A 27,217-nucleotide genomic window follows, 5' to 3' on the forward strand; every position below is an offset into this window, starting at 1 on the left:
GCCCGCGTACCACAAAAAAAAAAAAAAAAAAAATTAACAGAAACATAGGGTGAATCTTTATGACCTTGAATTTGGCAATGAATTTTTAGATATGAAATGAAAATAAGCAACAAAAGAAAAACAGATAAAGTGGACTTGATCAAAATTAAAAACTGTTGTGTGTCAGAGGGCATTATCAAGAGAATAAAAAGACAACCTACAGAGTGGGAGAAAATATTTTCAAGCCATAAATCTGATAATGGTCTGTATTCAGAATACTATGTAAAGAACTCTTGCAACTGAAAAACAAAAACACAAACAGCCCAATTACAAAATGGGCAAAAGAGTTGAATAGACATCTCTCCAAAGAAGATATACAATGAAAAGATGCTTAATATCATTAGCCACTTAGGAAATGCAAATCAAAATCTAAATGAGATACCACTTCACACCCAATAAGATAGCTTATTAAAAACTAAACGAACAAACAAAATAACAAATGTAGGCGAGGATGTGGAAAAATTGGAACCTTTACACATTACCAGTGGGAATGTTCAGTCACTGTGGAAAATACATGGGGGTTCCTAAAAAAATTAAACAATTATCATATGATCTGACAGTTCTTCTCTTAGGGGTATACCCAAAAGAATTAAAAACAGGTACTCAAACAAATACTTGTACACAAATGTTCATTGAGACACTATTCAGGATAGCCAAAAGGTGCAGACAACTCACATGTCCGTCAGTGGATGAATGGAATAACAAAATGTAGTATATATATCAATACATACAGTGGTATACTATTTCAGCCATAAAAAGAAATGACATACCTTCCACAGCATTGATGAACCTTGAAACCATTATCCTAAGTGAAGCAAGCCAGACACAAAAGATCACATATTGTATGATTCCATTTATATGAAATACCCAGAATATGTAAATCCATAGAGACTAAAAGCAGACTGATACTTGCCAGGGGCTAGGGTGAGGGGGATATGGAAAGTAACTGTGTACTGGGTACGGCATTTTCTTTTGGGGTGATGACAATGTTTTTGAACTAGGTAAAGGTGATGGCTACACAACATTGTGAATATAGTAAATGCCACTGAATTGTTCACTTCTATTGGTTAATTTTATGTAATGTGAATTTCATCTCAGGTTTAAAAAATGAATGAATGAATTAGATGCCAACTGTACTAACTATGGCAGTTAAACAGGTCAGTTGTTAAAGAAGACTCAGTGACAGTGCTTACAAGTCTACAGTTAGTACAGAAGAAGGGTACAGTATAGCAACAGCATTAATGTAAGAATATCTGTCACACCCAATGGCTGTCTCACAGCCAGGTCCAGAGAAGCTGGGTGCAGACTTCTGTTGTCCTCCCTTAGGACCGGGCATGGTACATTTTCTCTGGCTCAGGAACCACAGATGCATGCATAGAACACCTTGGAACCAGGGAGCCCCAGATGGAATCTCAGCTAGGGATTTTTGGGTTTTGGTCACATTAGCATATTCCTGCTATGAAGCAGCATAGCCCTTCAGAGGTCCCAGGGAGACCAAGTACAAACCATTAATCTCACTGTTATCAGTACTGACAAGCTGATAACGAAGTGCTTGGAAACTCTTCTCAACGCTGTTAACCAGCATATTTCAGACTTTGACCAGGATCAGTGCCGAGTGGGAACTTTAGCAAAACAGCTCAGGCTAATTCCAGACCTGCTGGAATTAACCTCACAGCAGAACAGCACACAGATATTTGAAGGCTGCTTTCCTGTGTTCTACCTTAGTCTTTCCAAAGTGAAGACTTGTTTTCCTTAACTATTCCTCATTTGTTATATTTTCCCTTATTTTGGTAACCCTCCTCTGTGCTGTAGTTTGTCAGTGTCCTTCAAGTACAGTGTCCAGTGCTCTTGCCACAACCAGACCAGCAAAGACTACTTATAGCTAATTATAAATGTGATAAGCGTATGTCTTTGTCTTCCTGCAATCACTGATTTTTAAAATAAGGAAGAAGAACTAAGACTAGATCTGTGGGATAATGTTAAGGGCTCCAGAGGAATTGATATCAGTCCAATGATCAGATGTCTTTGAATAAGGTGTTAAATAAGTTTTAAATCTACCTAGGAGTATTCTGACCCACACTTCTGTCACTTGTCCTCACATAGTTATCCTGAGAGACTATTTTAAGTATTGTCCTACAATTTAGAAGTATTAAGTCTGTGGTATTCCCTTTATCTACCAATTCAGTAATGACAACAGACAGGGAGATGGAATTTGGCCTTATTTTTCTTTCTTTTTTTTTTTTTTTTTTAAGAAATCCAAAGAGGATTTTTAAAATTTTATTTATTTATTTAATTTTTGGCTCATTGGGTCTTCGTTGCTGCCTGTGGGCTTTCTCTAGTTGTGGCGAGCAGGGGCTACTCTTCATTACGGTGCGCAGGCTTCTCATTGCAGTGGCTTCTCGTTGCGGAGCACGGGCTCTAGGCGCATGGACTTCAGTAGTTGTGGCTCGTGGGCTCTAGAGCGCAGGCTCAGTAGTCATGGTGCATGGGCTTAGATGCTCCATGGCATGTGGGATCTTCCGGACAAGGGATCGAACCCATGTCCCCTGCATTGGCAGGCGGATTCTTAACCACTGTGCCACCAGGGAAGTCCTGGCCTTATTTTTCTTAATAAACAATTTCTAGCTGTCAGTGATTTTTATTGCCTCAGTATTCCCAATTCTAATCTAGAATGTTTCTGTAAGATTTTTGGATATTTGGACAAAATAGTTTCCTTAAGAAAAGTTATGGTAAGAAAAGCAAAAACAAAAACCCCCAAACAACAAAAAAGAATAGTTATGCTATATTTCTGTGGCTTAGCCCAAACAAAAATTTCCCTTCTTTTGGGGGGCAAGCCAAATATAATTTGTGCCTATGTGATACTAATCAGTTGGACTGTTTGGCACTCTGATTTGGTTTAAAATAAGTAAAGGACCTTGCCATTAGAGTTAAGTAATGTTTACAGGCAGAGAATTGCTAGAATATTTGGGCAGAAGGAAAAGTGGGGTGGGAATCAGACTTTCTCCAGGTCTGATCTCTCCTGTGGCTGAACGCATATCCTCCCTCCTGGACATCTCTCCCTGAATTTCCTGTAAGTATCTAAACTTGTGCTCTCCCTCCACCAAACCTGACTCTCCTCCTGTATTCTTTCTCATGGTTAATAATATCAATGTTTACCCAACAACCATAGATAGAAATATGGAAATTATCCAGCTAATTGCTTCTCCCCGACCCTTATATCTAATTAACTAGTCCACAAGTGCCCTCCTAGGGAGGCAGAATAGTGTAGTAGAGAACAGACCTGGGTTTTAATACCAAGCTGTGTTATTTTGACCTATGCCTAGCACAGTGGGACACCTCCTATCCCTTTGCTGTCTATTTGCTTCCATTATTGCCTGAGTATACCTCTACCATGGCAGAGTGAGCTTTATAAATCTGATGTCCCTCTCCTACTTAAACAACTGGGTGGCTCCTTGTTGTTTTCAGGATTACATTTCAACGTGCTCATGCAAGGCCTTTCATGGTGTGGCCCCTCCTACCTACCCTTCCAGCTTCATCTCTTCTTGTTCCTCCATATGTGCTTGACATATGTGCTGACATATGTGTTCCAGCATATGTGCTGGCCATCCTGAACTCTGAGATGGGCCACAGTCCTGTGTCATCCCTCTGCCCTGAGTGCCCTTCCCCTCCTTTCCAAATGGCACAGTTTCCTTATTCTAACCTCACCCATATGGGGACACACACACAAAACCTTTATGAAATCATTCGTGAAATGCTTTTTCTCTCCACTCTCCCTTCTCCATAAACTATACAGTATCCATTCATGATGTACTCTGATTATGAGATGCACAGGGTGAAATGCAAAGAAAACCCATTTTACATTTTTAAAGAGTCAGAACACAAACATTTGAATAGCACCTAGTGGGACTTCCCTGGTGGCACAGTGGTTAGGAATCCGCCTGCCACCGCAGGGGACACGGGTTTGATCCCTGGTCTGGGAAGATCCCACATGCATGGAACAACTAAGCCCATGCGCCACAACTACTGAGCCTGTGCTCTAAAGCCCATGAGCCACAACTACTGAGCCCACACGCTGCAACTACTGGAGCCTGCACACCTAGAGCCCGTACTCCGCAACAAGAGAAGCCACCGCAATGAGAAGCCCGCACACCACAATGAAGCGTAACCCCCGCTCGCCGCAACTAGAGAAAGCCCGCGCGCAGCAACAAAGACCCAGCGCAACCAGAAAATAAATAAAATTTTTAAAAATAGTAAATACATAAATAAAACAAAGTTTAAAAAAAAATAAATAGCACCTAGTGAAGTAAGAGAGTTAAGTGTTAGTTGGGAGTGTGGGCTACATTGTGACAAGACAACCTAATAAGTGGCAGTCTTAAGGTTTGCCCCTTGGTCTTTACAGAAAAGGTATCACACACATAGTGAGGATAGGTGCCATGAAGCACATACCATATATACCTGGAATCATCTGTGAAGAAATGGATTCATAGGAAGCACATTGATTACAAAAAGAAGTAAAGCAAAATCAGGTATTTGACCACCTATGAAGCAAAAGGAAGTTTTCTATCTTGTTTAGTCTGCATAGCAGTGTAAAAGGGCCATGACTTCAAAAATTCTCTGTACTATTCATTAACAGTTTGAAAGGAAATAAACAAAAAGACAAATCCCTCTTTTAAGTTTATGAGCCTCAAGACTTCCCTGGTGGGTCCAGTGAGTAAGACTCCGTGTTCCCACTGCAGGGGGCCCGGGTTGGATCCCTGGTCGGGGAACTAGATCCTGCATGCATGCCTCAACAAAGATCCCACGTGCCGCAACTAAGACCTGGCGCAGCCAAAATAAATAAATAAAATAATAAATATTTTTCTAAAAAGTGTATGAGCCTCAGTAGAGCTACCACACTTTTCCTTTTTTCTGTCGTGTTTTTTAATTTTCTTTCCTTTTGGCCGCGCCTCATGGCTTGCGGGATGGGATCTTAGTTCCCCTGTCTCCAACCAGGGATTGAACCCGTGCCCCCTGCAGTGGAAACTCGGAATCCTAGCCACTGGACCACCTAATTAGTCCCTAACTAATTTTAATTGCTAATTCATTCAGCAGATATTTATTTTAAGTACCTCCTGTGGTGGCAGGCACTGCTTTAGGTTCTAAGGATACAGTGGTGAGCGAAACAGACTGTCTCTGTGTCCCTATCCTCAGTCCACATACATTACTGAGGAGAGACAGTAAACAAATATATATAGTCAGCTGGAATTAAATACTGTGAGGAAAAATGAAGCAATGGAAGGGGATAAAGTGTGATGGAAAATGCTAATTTAGATATAGGGTGGTCAGGAAAGGCCTCTCTGAGGATGAGACATCTGAAGAAAGATGAGAATGAGAAAAGGCAGCAGGCCATGCAGATATTCCCATTACATCCCAGTTGCTTTTCTTCTCTTGGGCTTTATGATGATGTTACCTTGTATTAAGAAGTGTTATTGGGCTTCCCTGGTGGCGCAGTGGTTGAGAGTCCGCCTGCTGATGCAGGGGACATGGGTTCGTGCCCTGGTCCAGGAAGATCCCACATGCCGCGGAGCAGCTGGGCCCGAGAGTCATGGCCGCTGGGCCTGCGCGTCCGGAGCCTAGCAACGGGAGAGGCCACAACAGTGAGAGGCCCGCGTACAGCAAAAAAAAAAAAAAAAAAAAAATTAGTATTAAAAACATTTCTTCCTCAATTCATTACTTCATTTAACAACTTGAGAGAAATTCCTTTCTAGTTGTAGTATCATATAATCATATTCCTGTGCAACTGGTTTGTTTTTATCCCACAGACACTGGAAATTATATAGCCGACAGAGTTTCCCCTTTCACATTGACTACTAGAAAACTCAGAGATTAATTTGTGGCCTGTCCATATTAGCCATAGTAGTTGTGAAGGTCATTATGGTATGCCTCTTTTTGGTTTGGTTTTGTTTAGCATCATTCCTCTCAAGCCTGCCTTTTTTTTAACTCTACCATGAATTCATGCTATCTTGTATTTTATGTATCCATGTAATCTAATCAGAAGCCTTTTTGGAACAAGGTACAGTGGTGAATAATAAACATGTATGTTTATAAAGGTAGAAAACATGACACATAGAGAATTACAGTACTTACATTGGTAGTATAGGCTGGTGGTTCTCAACTGAGGGCAGTTCTGTGTCCCCCAGGGGACATTTGGCAACATCTGATTATCACAGTTGGGAAATGCTACTGTCATCCTACATTGAACAGGACAGCCCTCAAACAAAGAATAATCTAGCCCAAAATGCTGATGGTGCCAGGGTTGGGAAACCTTGCTGTAGACTGGACCAGTCAATCCACAGTTTCATACATTCCAGGGCTGTAGAAGCATTTTGTAATGTAAATGTCAAATGTGTTTCCATGTAGCTTATTCTAATATACAATGTATATTCTAAGTGGGTAGGTTGGGTGCCCTTCCACTAAGTCTGTCATCAGTCACCTATTACTGAAAGCAATATTTTCCCCTTTGGAAATCTGTATTATGATGCCCACAAAGCCATAACTTCATGTTGACAAAGTTGGGGAGAAGTGTGCTTTTCGTTTGACCGCCAGTATTTTGAACATTTGAATAAGCAGCGTAGTTAAAATGAGACTATGTTCTTTTCATTCTTCATTCTTTTTGCAGGCTTTCATAGAGACCATGTTTGCCAGTAAAGCCCCTGTAGAGGAAGGCTTTCTTTATGCTAAGGTGAGCATTAAATGGCTGGAAAAGTTTTGTTGGACGCAAATGTAATTTCATTGATTTGCATATGGCATCCAGTTGGCTTTCATGGAAGTGAGCAAGATATCAGTGGAGAGGATTTGGTTCTTAAATGTCAGTGGTAATTTATTAGATGAGTCTAAAATATGTAGAGCTACAATTAGATGGAGAAAATTGCGAAGTAGAACAGGTAAAGAAGGAAAGACTTTTGCAAGTGTGAGTTAAGAAGAATAATACTGTTTAAGTAATGTAAAGGCAAAGAATCTGAGGTGGTGTTGCAGATAGTAGCAGATATGAACCAGTCTCCAGCTCCATCCTAGGATATAATGAAATTAGTAGAATTTACCATTTCCCTAGCATCCTTTTTCACACTTCCAGAGCATGTAGGTCGGTAGCTATTTGAAAGGTTGAAATTGGTAATTTAGAGCTGTTGTTGAAAATGCAAGCCATATTTCAGTGTTGATCTAAATAAGAAAAAACAAATAGTAACATGTAAAGTATCTGACCGTTTCTCTGTACTCAGCCCAATCATAGGTTTTCCATGTTCTCTTCTGGACTTAACAGTTTGAAAATCACAGGAAATTTAGAGCACTCAGGAGAAAAGAACAGATTTAATAATAGAGTTGAATAACAGTATTGGGGTGAGCATAAAAGAAATGGCCTGAAGTTACAGCATAATAGTTTGGTTAAAAAGATGTGACGAATAGTTTTCCATTGTTAACTTAAGATAAATACTTGAATGGCGGTATGGGCTGTTGAAGAGAGCCTGTGCCGGGGCTGCCCTGAGGAAATCTCAGTCAGACTTTCAGTCGTACTTTGCTGTTGTTTTGCAGTTTGAATTTGAATGCCGGGCCCGTGGTGCAGACATCTTAGCCTACCCACCTGTGGTTGCTGGAGGTAATCGGTCAAACACTCTGCACTATGTGAAGAACAATCAACGCATCAAGGTACACAGACCCCCTTCAGTGCTGGTTCCTCTGGGTCCAGATGCCTTAGTAAACTCTAACCTCATGGTCCCCTAACCTTCAGCTTTCACAAACTAACTGCTATTTATAAATCCCTTACAGACATGATCCGACTATCTTGTTAGCTGTGAGGGAACTTATTTTTTATAGTTTTCTCCCCAAGTGACTATACAAGTAAAGAATTGTGTATTCCTTTATCAAGGTCTATTTTTAATTATCTACTTTAATTTACAGTAAATTCAAAAAATAAATATAGCAAACATAAATTATACAGTATAATTTTTTTTAATGAATACCCATGAACCAACGAGTCAACTCAAGAGCCAGAACATTACCAATATGTTACATCTGCGTGCGTACCCTTATGCTCTGGCACCCTACTGCCTCCCTCCCAAAGGTCACTAACCAGTATCCTAAATTTTGTTTGTCATTCTCTTGATTTTTTCAGTAGTTTTATCACAGACATGATTCCCCAAACAATATTAATTAGTTCTGCTTGTTTATGAAATATATAAAAATCATATATTGCTATATGTAGTTTTGGGGACTCAAACTTTTCTTTTAACCTCAAGTATGACAAGATAATACAAATTTTTTCTCAGGTATTTGTATCTGTTTACACTCCTACCAGTAGTGTATAATTCTGTTGACCACATCCTTTTCGTTCCCTGATATTATCAGACGTCTTAATTTTTGCCATTTTAGTTGGAATAAAACAGTATCTCATTGTGGTCTTCATTTCCATTACCTCAATTACCAGTGAAGTTAAGCATCTTTTCTTATCTTTGGCATTACTGCTTTCAACTTGCTAATGTGTTGTTTAGGATATTCTGATTTGTGTACATGAATGAGATTGTCTTATAATTTTTCTCATACTGACTTTATGGTTTTCATTTCAAGGTCAAACTAAACTCATAAAATGAATAGTTTATTTTTTAATATTGTAAAATGGTTTGAATTAATGTTTCTTGAAAATTGGGTAGGACTCTCCTGTGGAATTATTTGGGCCAGATATCTTTTGTGGGATTTTTAACTATGATTCAATTTCTTTAATATACTGAGGCTTTCTATTTTTCTTTTTCTTTTTATTTATTTTACATTTCTTATTGTGAAATGTAACTACTGGAAAAGTACTTAAACCATAAAAGAATAGTTTAATGGGTAATTATAAAGTTAACACCCATGTGACCGTTACCCAGGTCAAGAAATAAAACATGTAGGCAAGCTACAGCCCTCTGGGTGAAATCCAGCCTGCCACTTTGTTTTTTAAATAAAGCTTTATTGGAACACAGTGGTTTCCACTCCCCCACCCCCACCCCATGGCAGAGTTGAGTAGTTGCACCAGAGGCAGTACGGTCCACAAAATAAATATTGTCTAGCCCTTTACAGGAAACACTTAACCCCTGAAATAGGACATTACTGTGACCCCCCCCACCCCCAAGAAGCTTTTCCACCATGTGGTCCTTCCCTCCCTGTGATAACTCCCTCTTTCCCTGATAGGGTAACACTCTCCCAATTTTGATGGTGATCATGTCTTTGCTTTTCTTTTTATTTTACAATTAATAAAGTAGTTTATATAATTTGGTTTTGGTCATGTTTGAACTTTATGTATTTGAAATATTATGTCTGTGTCTTCTTTTGTACAGCAGTATATTGTTGTATGCCGCTGTAGTTTGTTCATTGTAATTGCTAGAGTGTAGAATAGCAGGTAGAGTATGGTCTGTGAAGTTAAATATATTTTCATAAGAATGCTAAACATTATATTATGTGCTCTTTTTCACTCTTATTTTCTCTCAACTGTACTGTGAAGTATCCCAGAGGCCTTATGACATGCAATATCACACCAACTTGAATGCAGAAGCAAATATGAGACTCCAGCTGTCTTCTCTTTGTCTATGCTAGACAGAGATTTGCAAAAATGTAAAACAATGCCACTTTTCTAACTAAATATTTTTATTTAGAAAAATAGTTATTTTCATTAAAAATGTTATTTTAGCATGTAATTAGTGGGTTTATTGTTATTTTTAAATGAATAAATATTATAAAATTTTCTCAGTTTGAATTTCTTAATGTGATAAATATCCATAGATGGATATTTATATATTCTCCAGGTTTTTACCATTATGAACAATGTTCTGTGAACATTCTTGTACATTATTCATGGTATGTAAGTTATCAAGGTTGCCTAAGAGACACCTAATAATGGAATTGCTGGGTCATAGGATATGCATATTTGCAACTTTCATAGAAAATGCCAGACATTTCCGAAGTGTTTTTATCAGTTTATATTTCCATTCTTCCAGAGACAGTTTGGTAGATTATATTTTTGTACCATTTTGTCTAAGTTTTTAAAATTGTAGTATTATCTTACATTTTAATCTTTTGTGTTTGTAGTAATGTACCCTTTTACATTCTTTTTTTTTCTTCTGTTTTGTTTTCCCTTTATGTACCTTTTTACATTCTTGATACCTTTATTTGTTTGTTTGTTTATTTATTTATTTTTGACTGCATTGGGTCCTTGCTGCTGTGTGTGGGCTTTCTCTAGTTGTGGTGAGCAGGGGTTACTCTTCGTTGTGATACACATGCTTCTCATTGCGGTGGCTTCTCTTGTTGTGGAGCACAGTCTCTAGGCATGCAGGCTTCAGTAGTTGTGGCACAAGGGCTCAGTAGTTGTGGCTTGTGGGCTCTAGAGCACAGGCTCAGTAGTTGTGGCTCGCAGGCTTAGTTGCACCACAACCTGTGGGATCTTCCCGGACCAGGGCTCGAACCTGTGTCCCCTGCATTGGCAGGCAGATTCTTAACCACTGCACCACCAGGGAAGCCCTAATCTTCTTAAATTAGATGCTAAACTCTTTTTTCTGGCCATGCCACATGGCTTACAGGATCTTAGTTCCTGGACCAGGGATCAAACCTGGGCCCCCTGCAGTGAAAGCACTGGATCCTAACCACTGGACCACCAGGGAATTCCCTAAACTCATTAATATTCATCCTTTCTTCTGTTCTAATTATAATTATTTAAGGATTAATATTTTACTTTCGTTATATTCCATGTGTTTTTCATTATATTCCACTGTTTCTTTTTGCTGCATTAAGATTTCTTTTTCTTTGGTATTTCTCAGTTTTATTATATTTCTAAATACAAATTTATCATATATTATAAACAATAAATATAATATACTGTTTAAAATAATAATGATAAAATGAACAACCATGTATTCACCATCAAGGATAAGAAGATCATTGCTTATACCTTAGTAGTCCCTTGGGTGATCTCAAGCACATCTCCCTTTCTGTCTCCTACCATCTTGACTTTTGTTTTAACCATTTTTTTTTGTTTTTCTTCATAGTTTTACCACCAGTGTACCTATTCCTAAATATAATATTCATCCTTGAAAAACTAGAGAATAAGCACAAATCTAGCTTTACAGGGAGAGAGACATATTGCCATTGTTGGATAAAGTGACCTAAATAAGAAATAAGAGAAAATAGTCAAAAACTTCTAGGTCATAGTCTGGCTTCAGTTATCTGAAACTTTTCAACTTAGCGGGCAGGGTCATCAAGAAGCCGTGAGAAATGCAGAGGTCTGCTGGGGCATCTGGAAGGACTCTGTCATGGACCGGCTGGTAGGCATCTGGCAGAGATCCAGTCAGAGACAGCAGGCTGCCCTGTGGTTCTGCCTCTGAGCTCACCACGGCTACATCTAGCTGTCAGGAATAGGTCAAAGCAGAGCCCCCTTCTAACAGAGTTTGTTTAGATTTACCTGCATGTTGATCTTTCCTTCTTGCATCTTAGATGGCCTTTCTGGGATCACCTTCCTTCTACCTGAAGAACATCCTTTAGATGAAGGTGTGTAGCTGATAAACTTTTTCTACTTTTGTTTAGCCAAAACATCTTTATTTCATTCTCATTCTTGAAAGATGGCTGTGCTGAGGAAAACCATCCTAGATTGACAGTTATTTTCAGTCATCAATTTTAATAGATTATACTCCTTTCTTCTGACTTTCAGTGTTGCTGATTTTAAAGTATAATAATTATCATTCCTTTATGAGATTTCTTTTTGCTTTTGCTGCATTAAGATATCTTTTTCTTTGGTATTTCTCAGTTTTATTATATATCTAAATACAAATTTATTTTTACATGTCCTCATTATGATACCTCTGCTTCCTGAATCCGTAGATTCATGTCTTCATCAGTTCTAGGAAGTTCTCAGACATTATTTCTCCAGATATCATCTCTCCTACATTCTCTCTGTTCACTCCTTCAAGGTCTTCAGTTAGATGTATGTTAAACCTCTTTTCTGTTTTCAATAGCTAATGTTTCTTTCATGTTTACATTTGCCTTGTCTGTCTGTGTCATACTCTAGGGGATTTTCGTAGGTCTGTCTTCCAGGAAACTAAATTTTCTCTTCATTTGTCTAACCTACTACTTCAGCCATACACTGAGTATTTTATTTCAGCAGTTGTTTTTATTTCCATTTGGTTCCCTTCAAATCCACAGTTATTCTCAGTTGTCTCTTGTTGCTTGTTATCCTTTGTGATTCCATTTTGTATCCCTTTAAACATTTCATAATAGCAATTCTGTATCTCACAACTCCATTGTGTGGAATTCTGGAAGATCTAAATTTGGTATTTGTTGTTCCTGCTGACTCTCGCTCACAGTGACCTACTGCCTCGTGTGCTTGACAGCCTTTGGTTGTGAGCTCATATTTGCTTGTTATTTTTGGGAAATTATGCAATCCCAAATTTGGGCGCTATTTCCTCTAAATGTTATTTGCATATGCTTTTGCCAGAGTGAAGTGGGTCCTAATGACCTGGGGCCCTATTATCCCCTGTGAGTGTCCTGGGTTAATGCAGGAATCTCCACTTCATCTTCCCCACTTTGCAACTCCTTCTTTCCTATATACTGTAACACTTACCTTATCACTACTCAGCTCTAGTTTCAGTTCTGGGTTGATTTTTTTTTTTTTTTTTTTTTGCGTTACGCGGGCCTCTCACTGTTGTGGCCTCTCCCATTGCGGAGCACAGGCTCCGGACGCGCAGGCTCAGCGGCCATGGCTCACGGGCCCAGCCGCTCCATGGCATGTGGGATCTTCCCGGACCGGGGCACGAACCCGTGTCCCCTGCATCGGCAGGCGGACTCTCAACCACTGCACCACCAGGGAAGCCCCTCTGGGTTGTTTTTATTCAAGAAAAAAAGTCTTTAAGATGTCTCTTATATGATGTAATGTCAACATTTCATAAAATATATTTTTGTCCAGGATCTAGTTGTTACCTAAAATTTATTCTGTCATGTTTCCAGAAACAAAAACCACATTCATTCTTCTTGCCATTATTATATATGTAATTATTTGACCATTTTTCTAATATGTGCCAAGTTCTGTGCTTATTTAGATATGAATAAGATATGGCCTGTCTTCAAGGGCATAAATAGAAAATTTCAGTATAACATGACAAGTAGTAAAAGAGAGATGTACCCAAAGTTTTTTGGTTTGGTTTTTGTTTGGGGTTTGTTTGTTTTCCCCACACATGTATTTTGATGGAGAGCAGAAGGGAAAGTGATATTCTAAAGTTAAATGGTTACGGGTAATTATATTTGAATAAAGGCCCTGGATAACAACCTATATAGGATTTTTTAAATTAATAGTGATAATGGTAATATTTATGATGTTAATAAATCATAAATGCTAATGCTTACACCTAGTAATTCAAACTCCAGCACTCTGGTTCCAGAGCCAATGCACTTAACCACTCTACAGTGCCATCTTTCTTGAGCCAGTGTGAATTCATATGAAAAACTTAGACACTATTTCTTGTGAGAAGGAACCAGAGAAGATTAGTCTCCTTTAAAGTAGAGTTTTTGTTTTGTTTTGTTTTTTATAAAATGAAAGGCATGAAGAGTTTAAATTAGAAGAAGAAAGAACTGACAGTCATTAAGTCACCTACTTTTACCTGTCTTACTTTTGTTCCAGGATGGGGAAATGGTGCTGCTGGATGGAGGTTGTGAGTCTTCTTGCTATGTGAGTGACATCACTCGTACCTGGCCTGTCAATGGCAGGTAGGGCTTCCAAAGATCCCACTGCTTCTTAGGAGTATGAGTTAGAATATGGGTATATTTGGAATAAAGAACTAAAGAAATATACAGGTTCCCTCTAGCACACATTAACTGCCTTTACAAAGCTCCTGATTATTTTCTAAGACTGTTTTTTATTCATCATATCAAGGATCAGGCACCTAAAAACACCTAGTTAACATGTGCGCACACACATTTTTTGAAAACAAATTTAAGTTTTTATTTTCTGAGTACAAAGATAATATTTAGGTTATGGTAGAATAGTTTGGCCAGATTAACCCTCCAATAACAATTATAGAATCTGGACAAAATATTAAAAACAAGTATTTAAAGGCACTAGAAAGCTTCCTAAAAGCCTGTAGAAATAGCATAAGTCTGTCCTTGAAAGAAGAGCTATAATGGGTTAGATCTGAAGGGTTAGAGTATTTTGCTTGAGGGAACTCCCCAATTCACACAGCTTGGGGAGCAAGAAGCCACAGCCTAGTTGGCCTGAGGTGTCAAAGGACAGAATTAGATACTAGCAAGGAACCAGAAAGATGGGAAATCCTGAAAGAGAGGGTACTGCAAAAAAGGGTGAGGTCCAAAATTTGCATATAAAATATTCCAAAATCCTTGGCTGATCACTACATTATATTCTAGGGTGAGATCCCAGGAGGCTCAGCAAAATACTGGCAGCCAGAATTTGAATGGACTGAGCAGAGACTTTAGTTACTTCCCACTAAGAGCAGAGCTTGCAGTTTGAATCCAGCCAAGTTAACAAAATCACTCTTCAGAAGAACATAACAGAATTTTAGAACCTCTACATTGTATCATTCATAACTTCTACTGTTCATTTTAAAAAATCACTAGACATAAGAATCAGGAAAATGTGACCCATAATCAATAAAATTATAGTCAATAAAACAGATCCTAAATAACCCTAATGTTACAATTAGCAGATGAGGACTTTAAGGCAGCTAACAATAGCTGTGCTCAAGGAGTTAAAGGAAGATATAAGTGTAATGTGTGAACAGATAGAGAATGTCAGTAAGAAACCAAAAACTATAAAAAGATTCAGGGATTCTGGAGAGATGGCAGCAAATAATAGTTTTTCAGTCTTTCCAAATTTTCAAATAAGAATAGAACAACTAGGTAGTGACTGGTATCCCAAACACCAGGTAATGGGGTATCCTTAAAATCTCAAAATACGAATAGTTATGAACATACTATGTACAACCACAAGACCTGGGTGGTATCAGTATCTGTGTGGAAGGAGAAGGAAGCAGCAATGGTGGGGGAGGCTAACAGACCTGAAACCCCAAAATAACCAACAGCTATTCACAGTCAGGATAATGAGCCAATTTCAGAACAGAAGCTGAAAACAGGAAGGATTTGCCAATCCAGTGGCCCAAGAAAGTCTGAAGGTGCTGGGCTCCCTTCTAAGACAGGGGCTCACACTTAAGGTAAACTGCTAGAAGTAGAACAGAAATTGAGCAGGTTAGGAACTAAAGAGAGGAAAGAATGAGATGATCCAAATCAAAGAGGGGGGAAAGGGAGTCCCTTGGCGGTCCAGTAGTTAGGATTTGGCACTTTCACTGCCTTGGCCCGGGTTCAATCCCTGGTCGGGGGGAAAAGATCCCAAGGGCCATGCAGTGCAGCAAATAAATAAATAAAACCAAAGTGAGGGAGAACTAAGGAAAGATCTGAAACAAGCTGCCTTGTTTTTTACCACTACACCAAAACAACAGATTACACTCTGAAGTTAAATCTTTTATAAATCCTGCCTTATTCTAAAAGTACAGGAAATTAATTTCATATAAAATAAGCAATTAAAAAAGCATCTAGGGGACTTCCCTGGAGGTCCAGTGGTTAAGACGCCATGCTTCCACTGTAGGGGGTGCAGGTTTGATCCCTTGTCAGGGAACTAAGACCCTGCATGCTGCCCAACACGGCCCAAAAAAAAAAAAAGCTTCTAGGTTAAATCTCATAAAAAGTTATTAAAAGCAAAAGGAGAATAAGGAGCAGAATAACATCCCTACAGAAATGAAAGCATGCCAGAAAGACATGACTACAAAATAGATCAAAACAATGCCCTTTTGTTTTAAAACAAGCTAAAAATTTTTAAAGCAAATCATTCAAAACATGAAAAAACAACATATATCAGAATTAGAAAATCTTGGTAATGAAGTGACAAACTCAGAAAAGAATTAGAAATAAATTTAAAATCATTTCAGGGGCTTCCCTGGTGGCACAGTGGTTAAGAATCCGCCTGCCAATGCAGGGGACATGGGTTCGAGCCCTGGTCCGGGAAGATCCCACATGCCACGGAGCAACGAAGCCCGTGTGCCACAACTACCGAGCCTGCGCTCTAGGGCCCGTGCTCCGCAACAAGAGGAGCCACCACAATGAGAAGCCCGTGCACTGCAAAGAAGAGTAGCCCCTGCTCCCCGCAACTAGAGAAAGCCCATGTGCAGCAACGAAGACCCAACACAGCCAAAAATAAATAAATAAATAAATAAATTTATTTTAAAAAAAAGAAATCAAACCAATTAAAAAAAAAAAAGAATCTGCCTGCCAATGCAGGGGACACGGGTTCGAGCCCTGGTCCGGGAAGATCCCACATGCCGCAGAGCAACCAAGCCCATGCACCACAACTACTGAGCCTGTTCTCTAAAGCCCACAAGCCACACTACTGAGCCTGAGCGCCACAACTACTGCAGCCCACACACCTAGAGACCGTGCTCTGCAACAAGAGAAGCCACCACAAATGAGAAGCCCACGCACCGCAACGAAGAGTAGCCCCCACTTGTTGCAACTAGAGAAAGCCCGTGTGCAGCAACAAAGACCCAACACAGCCAAAAATTTTAAAAAAATTTTAAAAATAGGCAAAGAGTTAGAACATACACATGAAGGAAGCCCTGAAGAAGAAAACCAAAGCAAGGGAACAGAACAAATACTAAAAACTATAATTTAAAATTTTCCTGAAAAAAAAATATTGAAACTACCTTAGAAAGAGCACACTGCGTACCTGAGAATATCAGCCCAGGAAAAAACAACACCAAGACATAGTCTAGTAAAATTCTGAACCTGCAAGGAAAAGAAAAATTCTTTTGGGGACTTAGAAAAAAAGAGGAAAGGAAACTAGACTGTTATCAGACTTTTCAAAAGCCAGGCTTTATGAAAGAAGAAAATAGCGTAACGTATTGAAGATGCTCAGAGAACAAAATGAGCCAAAGATTTTATCTGCAGCAAAAGAAACTTTCAGCTATAAAGGGTACAGATCGTTAGGTGGGAACTTAAAGAACATTACTCCCATGAATCTGCTGGAGCTGTGTGATCAGGAAAGAGGATATCACAATAAATCCTACAAATATCAAAAGGATAATGAGATAATATGTGAACAAATATGTGTATTCATCATTGTTAGTCATTGAGGAAAATGCATGTTAAACCTCTACACATCCACTAGAATGGTTGAAATTAAAGAGACCAACCATACCAAGTGTTGGCAGTGGTGCAGTGCAACAGGAACAAAAAGACTTGTACAAGAATATTCATAACAGTTTTATTCACAGTAGCCAAAACTGGAAATGACCTAAATGTCCATCAGCAAGAGAATGAATACACAAATTGTGGACTATTCATACAATGGAATACCACTCAGCAATAAACAGGGAACAAACTACTGATCAAAATAACAACATGGACATTATTCTTAATGAAGGAAGTTCAGCACAAAAGCGTACATATTGTCTGATTCCATTTATATGACATGCTAGAATAGGCAAAACTAAGGTGAAAATAATCAGAACAGTGTTTCCCTCTCGAGGTAGGGGTGTTGATTAGAAATAGACATGAGGAACTTCCACGAGGGGGATGGCAATGTTCTGTGTCATAGGGATATGGATCTGGATCTCAGTTCTCCAGAGAAACAGCCAGTGGGATATATTATGTATGTATGCATATGTAGGTAGGTAGGTTGGTTGATGATCAATTGATTTTAAAGAACTGGCTCATGTGATCATGGGGATTGGCATTTCTGAATTTCAGAGGGCAGAACTGCAGGCTGGAAACTCAAGCAAAAGCTGATGTTGCAGTCTTGAGGCAGAATTCTTTCTCCAGCATAGCAAGGTAGTTCTGGTATTTGAATTCATTTAGTGGAGGCTACCTTTTGATCCATGTTTCAGCCAACCAACCAAATAAACCGTTAGAGCCTTTCTGAGCCCTCAAGCTTCAGCATTGAATCCAGAATCTCTCCTTAGTGGACCCCTATCAATAAATTCAGCCTGATCCAACTTTATGTTCCTTCCACCATTAGCCCACACATGAACATCCATTTCTATACATATTCCCAGATTTTTGTCTATATAAATAGGAAAAATCGTGCAGTTCTTTTTGGATTATAGTGCATCTCGTCATGGGTCACACTTTGTACCTAACTTTTTGGGACTGCTGGGAGTAACGTCTAGTTGTGGGTCTAGAAGCAACTACCAAGGCAGCTGCCTCTGGGGAGATACCTGTAGGTTCTCAGTCAAAACAGGGTTGGCCTCCTCAGACTGGGGTAGAAGGGCTGCTTCTCCTAGCAAAGATGACTCAGCAGAATTTAGGGGTTCAGTGTCCCCAGCTTCATCACCACCAGCACATACATTTGTCAGAATTGTAGAGCTCAGATTTGTACATTTCAGTGTATATAAAATGTACATTAGAAAAAGAATTGTTAAAAAATGTTTAGTAATACTGAGATGGTGTGGAGCATGTTTATACTCATCAATGACAAACATAACAGTGTTAATAATGGCTGAACCTGGGAGATGGGTGTGTAGGTTTTCATTATAGCATTACCTTGCTGACTTTAACCATTCTTATTAGGGGACATTTATAACTATAATTATTTTTAAAATCACAGTAAACATTTTGGTATATTCAGCTTTTTTTGAATTTCAAATATTTTGTCAGGATGGCTTCTTAGAGCAGAATTACAAACTTAAATTTTATGAGCACCTTTAAGGCCTTTGATTTAACTGGCTGTACTAATTTACAATTCCATCAACAATGTATAGGGACTTCCCTGGTAGCACAGTGGTTAAGAATCTGCCTGCCAATGCAGAGGACATGGATTCGAGCCCTGGTCTGGGAAGATCCCACATGCCGCAGAGCAACTAAGCCCGTGCACCACGACTACTGAGCCCAAGCGCCTAGATCCCGTGCTCAGCAGTAAGAGAAGCCACCGCAGTGAGAAACCCACACACCACAGAGAAGAGTAGCCCCCATTTGCCGCAACTTAGAGAAAGCCCGCATGCAGCAACGAAGACCCAATGCAGTCAAAAATAAGTTAATTTTTTTAAAAATGTGTTAAAAACACATATCATATACCACCCGAGCTTGGTATTTTTCCCTCATTTTTCCCCATTACTGACGAAGAAATTATTATACTAAGGACACCTGGAAACTAGTAAGTTATTAGTAGCCAAAGTATTTTTTTTAAAACAAATACATTTTATTTACTTATTTTATAAATTAATTTATTTTACTTTATTTTTGGCTGCGTTGGGTCTTCAGGTTGCTGTGTGCGGGCTTTCTCTAGTTGCGGCAAGCGGGAGCTAGTTTTCGTTCCAGTGCTCCGGCTTCTCATTTGCGGTGGCTTCTCTTGTTGCAGAGCACGGGCTCTAGGTGCATGGGCTTCAGTAGCTGCGGCAGGCGGACTCAGTAGTTGTGGCTCGCGGGCTCTAGAGTGCAGGCTCAGTAGTTGTGGCATGTGGGTTTAATTGCTCCGCGGCATGTGGGGTCTTCGCAGACCAGGCTCAAACCCATGTCCCCTGCATTGGCAGGCAGATTCTTAACCACTGCGCCACCAGGGAAGTCCCATAGCCAAAGTATTGATTAGTTTATCCCATGACATCTGCTTTGCCTATAAGTGGATCCTTAGGCTCTGTTTTTTTTTTTGTTTGGTTGGTTTTTGTTTGTGTTTTTTTAATGGTAAAAAAAAAAAAAAATGGAGAGGATCAAGAGTAAGCCTGATCTGGCCCTCTGACTGCATTCATGGCTGGGTGCATCTTTTAACCTCACCCCGTGTCTGTCAGCTGACCGTTTGAAGGAGAGATTGTTGTTGCTGCCCAGCTTTAAGGGTTATTGCTCTTCCTGTTGAGCATCTAGGCATGATTGAGGTCCTGTCATTAATGATATACTGGTACTGACTAAATATCAACAATGCCCCATCATCATTGCCTTGGAGTTTTTCTAATCAAACTTAGAAGCAAACTTCCTACAATATCAGAGAGTTCCAAATTCGAGTTCTTGGGTTTTCCTGTCCCCAGGTTCACGGCACCTCAGGCAGAACTCTATGAAGCTGTTCTAGAAGTCCAGAAAGATTGTCTGACCCTCTGCTCCCCTGGAACAAGCTTGGATAACATCTACAGCATGATGCTAACACTGATAGGACAGAAGCTTAAAGAGTTGGGGATCGTGAAGAACATTAAGGAAAATAATGCCTTCAAGGTACTTCACTTCCTTTGACCCGATTTCTTAAGAACACCTGACATGCTGCTTAGTTTTTATTCTACGTAAAACTAATTAGATTTAGAAATGGTGTTGGTGATTCTTCACCAGTAAGAGGGACTTTTTTTGAACATGGATTAAAGCAAAAGGTGCAATACTTATTTCTACCAGAAGATGGCAGCACATCTGGTTCATTGCATACTGTGTAACTAGCTCAGAATTCAGAAAACAAAATGAAGTCTGGTACAGACAGGGTGGAAGAGGACATAAAACGGAGGAGAGGTTAACTCTTAATTCTTTTGTAGTGATTTTGAAAAGGTAGAGGTCGAAGGGGAGGGTGTTTCTTCCTTCAGTAACATTGTTGAGACTTTTAACAATATCCTCAGTTGCCATGTTTAGTGAATTTCATCTGCATCCAAAATGTGATGGTGTTCAGTAAAAATTTAAAGCCTTAGCTTTAAATTAAATGGTATGCGACCATGCCAGGTGGTCAAACGAAACAGACCAGTAAGGCATCTCCTAGCTCCAAGTTTAGGCTGCCAGGGTTTCTTTTATCAATAGGAAAAAAGCTATAAATTCCTCCTGTTCATGCCAACAAATCTTTAATCAACGGATAGAAATATCCAAGCTAGTAAATGCCTAATAATTACTGTGTTACATGGTGTTTCATACCTACTCCACAAGTTGCTGTGAGATACTTAGAGTCTCCAGAGTAGCCTTCCTAAGAGGGACATGCGAACATTGAAAAGAGAACTATTCTAACACAATTATCTTCCCTCCCCCAAGAAAAGAGATTTTCATTTGCCGTAGTCATTACTGGGCTTACCCCAGTTAGCATGTGTGTAGTATATTAAATTGTAAGAATAGAAATGTGGATTAGTTAGAATGCTGTTGGCAGAATTGCATACAAGAGGTGGCAGTTTTCAAGTCTCTTAAGCATTAGCCCGAGGATAGGTGAAACAAGTGGCAGAACTGGGGGCAGGGGTCAGTGTTAACACGTATCTCATGGCGTTATAGATGCCCAACTTTCCCCTTAAGGGGTCATTGCTCTAATAACACTGAGGTAATATCTTTTCCAGGCTGCTCGAAAATACTGCCCGCATCATGTTGGCCATTACCTGGGGATGGATGTCCACGACACTCCAGACATGCCCCGCTCCCTCCCTCTGCAGCCTGGTATGGTAATCACAGTGGAGCCAGGTAAGGGGAGGTGCTAGCAACCTCTGATCCCTTGGGACATGTAATTCTAGTGTTAGAACACTTTATTTTTACCGAACGAATGTAATTAAATTAGAAGAGACAGGAAAATGAATCTCTCCAGTAGATTTTTTCTTGAGCTTTTTTATTTCACATCACACAATTTGTTTAATTTGACTTCTCCAATAAACAACAGATGGGGAATACTTTCGATCAGTAGATATTAAGAAAGAAATCTTTTTTTAACCCTGCCTTTGCCAGGGCCAGTTTGTACTAGTCCTTCCCATCATCTTGGTGGGCTGCTGACACTTGTGAAGCCCCTGGCACTTTTCTGCAGAGACACTCAGACTCCCCATGTTCTCAGTTGCAGCTCCTCTGCATTGAACTGCCTGCATTATTCCACTTTTTAGTATCCAGATCCTTTCTTCTAAGCTTCAGAAAGAGCTGGCAGTCTAATGGTTCTCCAGCTTGAATGATGCTGGATGTTGGGCAGGATTCAGTAGAAAAGTGGTGGCCACGGTGGAGTGTAAGATTGATATTACCAGTCAGGTTTTTTTTTTCCTTTTTTTTTTTTTTTTTTTGCGGTACGCGGGCCTCTCACTGTTGTGGCCTCTCCCATTGCGGAGCACAGGCTCCGGCCGCGCAGGCTCAGCAGCCATGGCTCACGGGCCTAGCCGCTCTGTGGCATGTGGGATCTTCCCGGACCGGGGCACGAACCCATGTCCCCTGCATCGGCAGGCGGACTCTCAACCACTGCGCCACCAGGGAAGCCCCACCAGTCAGTTTTAAACATCGATGCTGCTTCTGTCATGAAAGCAGATCTCAATCTTAGATTTCAAGCGTTTTCACCTCTAAATTATGTAAGTTATAGTTGGGACACATCTTTTATGCCACCCTTTAAGTCCGGGCATATGTTGCTGTCTGTGACCTTACGTACTGTTAAGTCCAATCTAGTTGACGCTTCCTTAGACTTCGACTACATTTTCCTTTGCTGGTCTTTTTCTTCTTATCACAGAACAGCATCTGTGAGTACAGAGAAGGAAGTTTACAGTTTCTTTAATATGAAAAGACCTGGTGTCTGTCTGACTTCATGATTAGAAAGGGAACCTTGGTTTCTTAGAATTTTTCAAACGTTCATTAAGGTCTTCCTTTTTCCCTCTTTACATCATGTACACGTCAGTTACATTTATGACTTATTTGAGTATTTGTGCAGCTTCTGGTTGTTGAGGCTAATAATATCTAAGTAAGTGTTTTTTAAATACATTTTAAAATGCCTTAAGTCTTTATTTTAGCAAAGTGCCCTTTTTCCACGGAACTGTTAGGCAGAGAAAGAATGCATTTATATAATCTACTGGGTCCCAGCATATATTGACATACTCATAAATTAAGTAACTTTAGCGGCCCATTTGAGCCATTAGAACGTGACAGAATCATGATCAACATTATTGTAGTTGTATAGATCTTGTAGTCTAGTATACCAAATAACTATAATAATAGTTCTAGTAATGATAGGCAACACTTACTGACCATTTATGTACCAGACATTTTTATATATATTATCTCATTTAATCTCCACATTTCTATTAGGTAGGTACTGTTAGGATCCCAACTTTATAGAGGTTAACTTTCTTGCCCCAAATCATCCAGTTACTGCCATTTATGAATAGAATGTTCTGATTCTTTTTTCTACTTCTCAGGTATTTATATTCCGGAGGATGACAAAGACGCCCCTGAGAGGTTCCGTGGTCTTGGTGTACGAATTGAGGATGATGTAGTGGTAACAGAGGACTCACCTCTCATCCTTTCTGCAGATTGTCCCAAAGAGATGAATGACATCGAACAGATATGCAATAGGGCCTCTTGACCCTCAGTGTGGCCCACATGCATCTTAGGTTCAGAAGGAGTGGACGTTGGCCTCTGTGCACGTGTGCTTTCTGGGGGTCTCTGTGTGGACATTTATACACGTGTTCCACTGGGGAGTGCAGCAGGTATATGAGTGTATGTAGTTGTGTATGTGGTCTTTTCTTGTTTTATGTAGCTAGAAATCTGGGAAATTGAGTTTTTGGATTGTATGTTACTGCAACTTTAGTAACATTAATTCTGTAGAATTAATGACTCAGACAAGTTTAGTTTTCAGATGTAAAGAAAGATCTTGGTTACGTATGTCCACGCATCCCAGTTAGCACATGGAGAAAATTCTTTGCTTCTCTCCAGGTCCTTCCCCTCTGCACTTTTCCTGAGATCTACCTAATATCATAAGATTTTTGTGTAATGCTTATATATTTTGAGCCAATCACCAAGGTCTTTCCCTACACTGAAAACCACCCATCAGTGATTGTGGGTGGCCAGTACATACCTTCCATAACACCTGCCTACCTATCCAGGAGCCCATGTATCTACCAGAGCCATGTGAGCCCTCAGGGCACTGGTGTCCTACAGTCACACCATTCAGCCACAGTCCAGATTCCAGCAACACTAGCTATCGAACAAAACATTTTTGAGCCTTTCTTGCTATTTGGTTACCTGGGACCTGGAAGGTGTTTAGATTCTTGATAAGGAAGGAAATGAAAGAGAAAGAAAAGTATGTGTGTCTGCTGTAGATCCAGACCGCCATCCGTCTGTTCTCAGTCTAAAGTTGATTCCTTTCCCAGACATCCATGCTTTCTTTATAGATTCTTAATGCATTGACCCTCAGCACACCCTTGAAGCTGCTTCCCTGGCCAAGGGCAGATCCTCTGCTTACCCTATTAAAGTCAGAGGAATGGCACCCAGTATTCAGAGAGACACCCCAGTTATTATTCTGTGATTTCCTCTAGTGCCAATAAAAACAAAATATGCAACCCGCTCAGTACCTGTAAACACCCTGTGATCCTTTCCTTGGACGTTAGCACTGGAAGGACAATGGTAAAGACTCATGTTTCCCTCAACACAGTGTTGGATGCAATTATATAATACTCAGTTTGTGAAGTGAACAGGGCTAGACTGCTGCAGATAGGTTATTTGGGAGCTCCTATCATAGGGGAAAGCTTTAAGAACTAGTGTGTTCACCTCCTTTAAACCTGCATATGAGCTCAAGATGTATAAAACATGCTGATTATTAGAACATAAATTCGAAAAATTTTAAGAAAATATTTGCATTAGGGAAGAACAGGCTAGGAGATTAACACTCCTTGCAGTGCTAGAGGTTTGCCCATCTTGTCAGAAAAACCCAAGGTACAGAGCCCAGAGCAGACAGGCAGTGACTTCATCAGGAGACAAAGATAATGTTAGCGACCAAAGTGATACAAATTGTGTCCTGACAGTGCTCACCCGCAAATGCTTGGCTGTGCTCAGCAGCTGTGGGAATGGATGGCTGCACAGCTGGAGTCATCATCCCTGCACCTGCCCTCCTCACCCCTCTCCAACTTCTCAGTCCTGTGCTTGTTACTTTCTAAGAGGGGACTAAAAAGAAACCCACAACTCTGGCTTCTCACTCCCTTGGCCTGTATGGCCTCAACAACCTTTTTCTGGAATTGGGTTACCTTTGTTCACTTACAATCCTGGAATAAGGAATTTCCTTTTCTTCCTATAAATCATTTTCTGTAGTCTTCAACTTTCTAGCTAAAAGCTTAGGCAGCTTTTATGAATAGCAGCCTACTTGGACATGAAACAGACTTCTTCCAGCTGGACTCCTGGCAAGTTCTACAGGTGTTGCAAGTCACACGTAGAACGGCCGTTGTTTAATTCTTCTGGTGATTTATAGTCCCTGACCCAGGCATATTGTCCTTTGAGTCCCCGATTAACCACAGCAGCTAACATTTGCATCAGACTATCAGAACCTTCAAGAAGTGACACAGTGTACATCTCAGAGCAGCGGTTTAGGGACTGTCTGATCTGTTCAGGATTGGTTGAGCAGATAATTGTGCACAGTGCCGGAATCTCATTAATTCTTAGCCTTACCACAGACATGCCCCACATTTCCCTCCTTGTTTCAGTATAATAAATACTTCATATATATACACACCAAGCTCTCCTAATGAAAACCTTAATTTTTAAAAAATGCTTCAAATGTCACACTGAAATTTTTCTCCCTGAGTTGAAGAGATACAGCTAAAATATTAACAATAATCTAAAGGCAAGAAGTATATCTAGGGCTTCCCTGGTGGCGCAGTGGTTGAGAGTCCGCCTGCCGATGCAGGGGACACAGGTTCGTGCCCCGGTCTGGGAAGATCCCACATGCGGCAGAGCAGCTGGGCCCGTGAGCCATGGCTGCTGAGCCTGTGCATCCGGAGCCTGTGCTCCACAACGGGAGAGGCCACAACAGTGAGAGGCCTGCGTACTGCAAAAAAAAAAAAAAAGTATATTTAGATGGCCTCTGCTGCATACTTTTATGGTTTTATTTCAGGAATTGTTATTTTTCTCTATAATTAAACTGGGGCTGTGTTTTTTATTTGAAACACAGCAGTAGAAATAGAATAATAACTCTCCTCTTCCCATAGTCATACCCAAGTTAGGAAGGTACTTCTTATGGTGACTTAAAGTTCTCTTTGTGTGTCTTCTTTCAAAATATTGTTATCTTTTTTATTAATTTTTGTAAGGTCAGAAAAGGAAAACTCCTACTATAGACATTATATCTTAATTGGGTTTAAGATCCATAAGATGAGTTAAATCCCCGGATAAAGACATTGTAACTCATTAAAATAGAAAACTTGGGCTTTGTTGTTTTTCAAAACATACATAACCAGCATCCTCCTTAGCTTTCTTAATAATAGAAGGAATGCAAATATGCATGAGTGCTGCCTCTCCCTGTCCTGTGTCCATGTCACATCACATGTACAGCATAGTGGCTGTCCCACCAGTTCCACCTGTGACCCCAGAGTCCTTTGTAACACAGTGTTTCCAGTAACTGCTGTCAGTAAAACAAGAGTTGGGATTTGAGTGAGACTCTGTCTACCATCCCTCAACTGGCATATGATCAATAATAATGTAACTTATTTGTGTTTGTATGTTAGAAACTAAATGAGGGCCCAGGATGGTGGCAGCATAAGGGATCTTGCTTGGAAGAGGTTTTTACTGTGTGGTTTTTGTTTGTTTGTTTGTTTTTAATTTTAGTTTCCTGAAGTGGGATCTGTATCCCAAAACTTAAGCTGATAGGGTTAAGTTTTAAGCCTGGACAAATATACTTCAAGCTGAAGTGTTTAATAATCCTAATATGAGAAGGTGAATACATCATTAAACCCTAATTCTAGAGCAGAATTCCACTGTCACAAAGCACGTCTGTCTTCCTGGCTCCTTTCACCTCTGCCTATGTGTCACTGAGGAACTTGGGGTAAGCATCAGTATTATTCAGATCAGGGATCCCCACTGAAACCAGGGCCTCCTGGGGTGTGCTTCATGAGAAGCTGAGAGAACTGCAGTCTTTGTGAGCATTTCTTAATGCTTTGTATGACTTTTGTGCAATTATATAAGTTCAATTTGGACAAAATGCTGTTACTTTTTAAGGCCCTATTGACTGAAAGTAGATATGTCATTTCCCAACAAGGGAAGACCATTTGTTACTGTCATTTTAAAAATAAACTATAAAACGATGTAAGAGTGTTTGGTTTGTGCATGTATGTGTGTGTTATTTTCAAATCTAGAGTTTATAGCTTTAAATGTGACAACAGTTTGTTTTACAAAGTATTTTATTTTACAGAGTATTCATTAACTACTGTCACAAAATCATGATAGCAAACGAGATAATCTTAGCAGTCATAGAAGG

General features: G+C 39.8%; 1 protein-coding gene across 1 annotated transcript in view; it reads left to right on the forward strand.

Annotated features, from left to right (window-relative positions):
• The window catches only part of XPNPEP3 (X-prolyl aminopeptidase 3), a 58,747-nt gene extending 31,755 nt beyond the window's left edge, over positions 1–26,992 (forward strand). The window contains exons 5-10 of the mRNA XM_082666905.1: positions 6,698–6,760; positions 7,606–7,719; positions 13,706–13,791; positions 20,100–20,280; positions 21,360–21,480; positions 23,175–26,992. Coding sequence (XP_082523031.1) covers positions 6,698–6,760; positions 7,606–7,719; positions 13,706–13,791; positions 20,100–20,280; positions 21,360–21,480; positions 23,175–23,341 — 732 coding nt within the window. The 3' untranslated portion in view covers positions 23,342–26,992. The remainder of the gene's footprint in view (positions 1–6,697; positions 6,761–7,605; positions 7,720–13,705; positions 13,792–20,099; positions 20,281–21,359; positions 21,481–23,174) is intronic.
• Positions 26,993–27,217: the final 225 nt, after the last annotated feature.

Source organism: Grampus griseus, assembly GCF_964374135.1.
Source record: "Grampus griseus genome assembly, chromosome: 11".
Lineage (NCBI taxonomy): Eukaryota > Metazoa > Chordata > Mammalia > Artiodactyla > Delphinidae > Grampus > Grampus griseus.